Raw genomic sequence first — 4,188 nt, forward strand, 5'->3', positions numbered from 1 at the left:
GCATTCTTGAACCTGATAGGCTGGCTGGCAGAGGGGGAGGGGGCGGTGGTAAAGGGGGAGGTGCCGGGGGCGGGGCATTGGAGTTGAGGAAGACAGGCGTGCGAGCCGGAGAATGCATGATGCTGTCCGAGAAACCTGAGCTGGAGCTGCGAGACAGAAATACGGAAAAAAAAATGTCACAATGCAAATATTACATAAAATTATAATTTCTTTTGATTTTGGAGTGAAATGTGATCTGGACAGGTTTTCACAGGATTCACGCTTAAACTCAGTACTAAAGAGTAGTGATAAAATAATTCAGTCCAATTAAAAATTGGATAATGTAATCTAATTAAAACTGGCTTTTTATTAAATATTTGTGTTTGCTACTCATTTTTATGCTTGTTTTGTTATTTGATTAGCATGTTGCTAGCTTGCAAACACGTTAATGGCAATCTTTATTAGTGGCTTTTGTTTTTTTTTCTCCATTCATTTTACCCATAGGGTTATTTAAAAAGGTCTTGGTATTTTTTTAAATTAATTAAATAATTTAAATATATTGATTTATTAATTGCATTTACTTATTCCGTAAATATTTTTGCATTAATTATATATTTTAAATTATGTTCATTTGTTAATTTTATATATTTATTACATTTCATTTACATAAAATATTAATTATATACTTTATATTGATATATTAGTTGCATTTATTTTTTACATACATATTTTGTTTTAAAGGGGTCATATGATGTTGCTAAAAAGAACATTATTTTATGTGTTTGGTGTAATGAAATGTGTTTATGCGGTTTAAGGTTAAAAAAACACATTATTTTCCACATACTGTACATTATTGTTTCTCCTCTATGCCCCGCCTTCTGAAATGCGTCGATTTTTACAAAGCTCATCGGTCTGAAAAGCAAGATGTGCTGTGATTGGCCAGCTATCCAGTGCGTTGTGATTGGCCGAATACCTCAAGCGTGGCGTCTTTTCAAGTTGAAAAAAGTTTAACTTTTCTGAAAAAAAAACCGCCCTACGTCAAGCGCCTTTTTGACAGCTGACTAATGACAAGCCAGTAGCGAGACCTGTCGTTTCCATAACAACAAGAACAAGAAAAAATGGAGAAGGTGCGGGTAGATAAACTGATCGTACTAGTTTCGGAGCACAAGGAGTTATATGATATGAGCACAAAATATTTAGTATAATAATAATGTTTTAATGTTTAGTCTAAAATATGCCGCAAACCGTGCATCATCCAACCGGAGCTCCTGGACTAAATTGTTGTAAGCACCATACTGGTTCCTTCCCCGTATAATGCCGTGCACCCACAAACATCGTTGTAAACCGACATTCTCTTCCCCGTTAACTTCAAAAGCCAACGCAAGAGCCAATTTCCTCTTTCTCGACATTCTTGCACCACACAGCGCTAGGCTACTGTTCAAGCTGTTGCTATAGCAACAAAAGACGCCCTCGGCTGCTATTTGTAACAGAAACGCTGCCAGCTTTTTTTTTTCACAAAAAAAAACGCCCCTTGACAACCATGTCAACTTTTTCTTGTCCAAAAAGACGCCAAGTGTGAACATAGCCTAAGAGACATTAAAAACATTAAAAAATCTTACCAACCCCAAAGTTTTAAAGGGTAGAGTATAATTGTTCAAATATTTTTTTCTCTCTTTCTTTTTTAAATAGTAGAATTGTTACACAACAAACAAATGGAAATCATCCGCAGCAATCTCAGAAATACTTAATACATCCAGTGGGGACATAATTACGGATTATAATGACTTAGGGCGTGTTCACACTTGGCATCTTTTTTGAAGCTGCCAGCGTCTGTTTTACATTATAATTCTATGGCGTAAGCCGTGTTTTCAAAAAAGTCCTGAGCGCTTTTTTAAACGCAACCGCCAGCGGCTTTTTCTGCAGCTCAGAGCGTCTTTTCAAGTTGAAAAAAGTTTAACTTTTCTGAAAAAAACGCCCTACGTCAAGCGCCTTTTTGACAGCTGACCAATGACAAGCGAGTAGCGAGACCTGTTGTTTCCATAACAACAAGAACAAGAAAAAATGGAGAAGGTGCGGGTAGATAAACTGATCGTACTAGTTTCGGAGCACAAGGAGTTATATGATATGAGCACAAAATATTTAGTATAATAATAATGTTTTAATGTTTAGTCTAAAATATGCCGCAAACCGTGCATCATCCAACCGGAGCTCCTGGACTAAATTGTTGTAAGCACCATACTGGTTCCTTCCCCGTATAATGTCGTGCACCCACAAACGTCGTTGTAAACCGACATTCTCTTCCCCGTTAACTTCAAAAGCCAACGCAAGAGCCAATTTCCTCTTTCTCGACATTCTTGCACCACACAGCGCTAGGCTACTGTTCAAGCTGTTGCTATAGCAACAAAAGACGCCCTCGGCTGCTATTTGTAACAGAAACGCTGCCAGCTTTTTTTTTCACTAAAAAAACGCCCTTGTCAACTTTTTATTGTCAAAAAAGACGCCATGTGTGAACATAGCCTTATACAGTCTTTTTACGCGTTGCGTTGCGTATCGCGTAAACATAAAACCATGTCTGGAGAGACATGTAAAAATCAGTAAAGTTGCAAAACTCACAATTTCCAAAATCAGCTAGTTGGCAGAGCATCAACGAGGATGAATTTTCATAAACAAATTTTCATAAACAAATTTATTATAAGATCTTCTGTGTATAAATTATGATAATTACAATTATTATTATAGTTATAATTATATAATTACAATTATATAATTGTAATAATTTTGATGAAATTTTTAAATAACAATTCTTTTATAAAAAAAATATTTTATAAAAAATATTTAACATTATTTTTTCTTCATATATAATTGAATACAAATTATTATAATGATAATTATAATTATTATGGTACAATTTTTAGTTGCAATAATTGAATACTATCTTAATGTATTTTCACAAATATTAAAGCTACAGTAGTGTGTGTGTGAGTGTGTGTCTGTGAGTGTGTGTGTGTGTGTGTGTGTGTGAGTGTGAGTGTGAGTGAGTGTGTGAGTGAGTATACGTGTGAGTGAGTGTGCATGTGAGTGTGTATGCGTGTGTGAGTGTGAGCGTGTGTGTGAGTGTGTGTGCGTGCGTGTGAGTGCGAGTGAGTGTGCATGTGTGTGGTGTACCTGATAACGGAGGCTGGTTTGGTGTCGGGGGGGTAGGTTGGTGGTGGTGGTGGTGGCTCATGCGGGCGGCCGTAGTTTCTCTCTCCCGTACGGTTCAGGAGTTCGTTCATCTGAGAATACGGCAGCGCGGCCAGAGAGAACGGCCCGTCCAGATTATCAATGTACATCTGCCTGCAGAGAGAGAGAGAGAGAAATTGAAATACCAATTAGAATCCGGCTCAAAATATTCCAATCAGTTGTGGAACCTATTGCATTATGTGGGGTCCTCTCATAAATCACGAATTTGAAAAATGGGACAAATATCCAACTGAAGCCCTGCATGCTGAGTTCTGTAAGAGTCTCCTCAGAGTACAGAGGAACACACCGAACAATGCATGCAGGGCAGAATTAGGCCAATACCCTCTACTAATATGCATTGAGAAATGAGCCATCAAATTTTGGAAACACCTAAAAATGAGCGACCCCAACTCTTACCATTTTAAAGCTCTTAAAAACCATAAAGTGAACCCTGAAAAAAAAGTCCCCTGATTCAGATGGTCCTGAAGCTGCAAAAACAAACTAACATGACTAACAACATCCAGCATCAGGACTCTGAAATATTCAGCCCAACCAAATTATAAAAACACAAAAAGAAAATGATCTACAATCTCAATTAGGAGTGTCAATGGTCCATTTGAGAGATAGGTGGCGGTAATGCACTTATAAGTCTGCAAGAAGAAGAAGACGCGAACGCGCTCAGGATTGCGCCTGACATTGCAGTGAATCAGAGGTAAAAAACGATATAAATACTGTTAAGTTTCTTGCACAGACCGATCGTTTCGTGTCTTTACACATCAATGTATCGTCACAAGCCGCAGGGTTTAATTTGGTTTTGTTAGTGTATGTTTTTTTGACTCCCAAAGCCTAACATGACTAACAACATCCAGCATCAGGACACTGAAATATTCAGCCCAACCAAATTATAAAAACACAAAAAGAAAATGATCTACAATCTCAATTAGGAGTGTCAATGGTCCATTTGAGAGATAGGTGGCGGTAATGCAC

At 37.6% G+C, this 4,188-nt stretch overlaps 1 protein-coding gene across 1 annotated transcript in view; it reads right to left on the reverse strand.

Annotated features, from left to right (window-relative positions):
* Window positions 1-4,188, reverse strand: part of LOC107667835 (wiskott-Aldrich syndrome protein family member 1-like) — a 35,834-nt gene that overhangs the window by 2,694 nt on the left and 28,952 nt on the right. The window contains exons 7-8 of the mRNA XM_016459555.1: window positions 3,145-3,315; window positions 3-146 (exon numbers count right to left, since the gene is read on the reverse strand). Coding sequence (XP_016315041.1) covers window positions 3-146; window positions 3,145-3,315 — 315 coding nt within the window. The remainder of the gene's footprint in view (window positions 1-2; window positions 147-3,144; window positions 3,316-4,188) is intronic.

Source organism: Sinocyclocheilus anshuiensis, unplaced genomic scaffold, assembly GCF_001515605.1.
Source record: "Sinocyclocheilus anshuiensis isolate Anshui unplaced genomic scaffold, SAMN03320099.WGS_v1.1 scaffold2417, whole genome shotgun sequence".
Lineage (NCBI taxonomy): Eukaryota > Metazoa > Chordata > Actinopteri > Cypriniformes > Cyprinidae > Sinocyclocheilus > Sinocyclocheilus anshuiensis.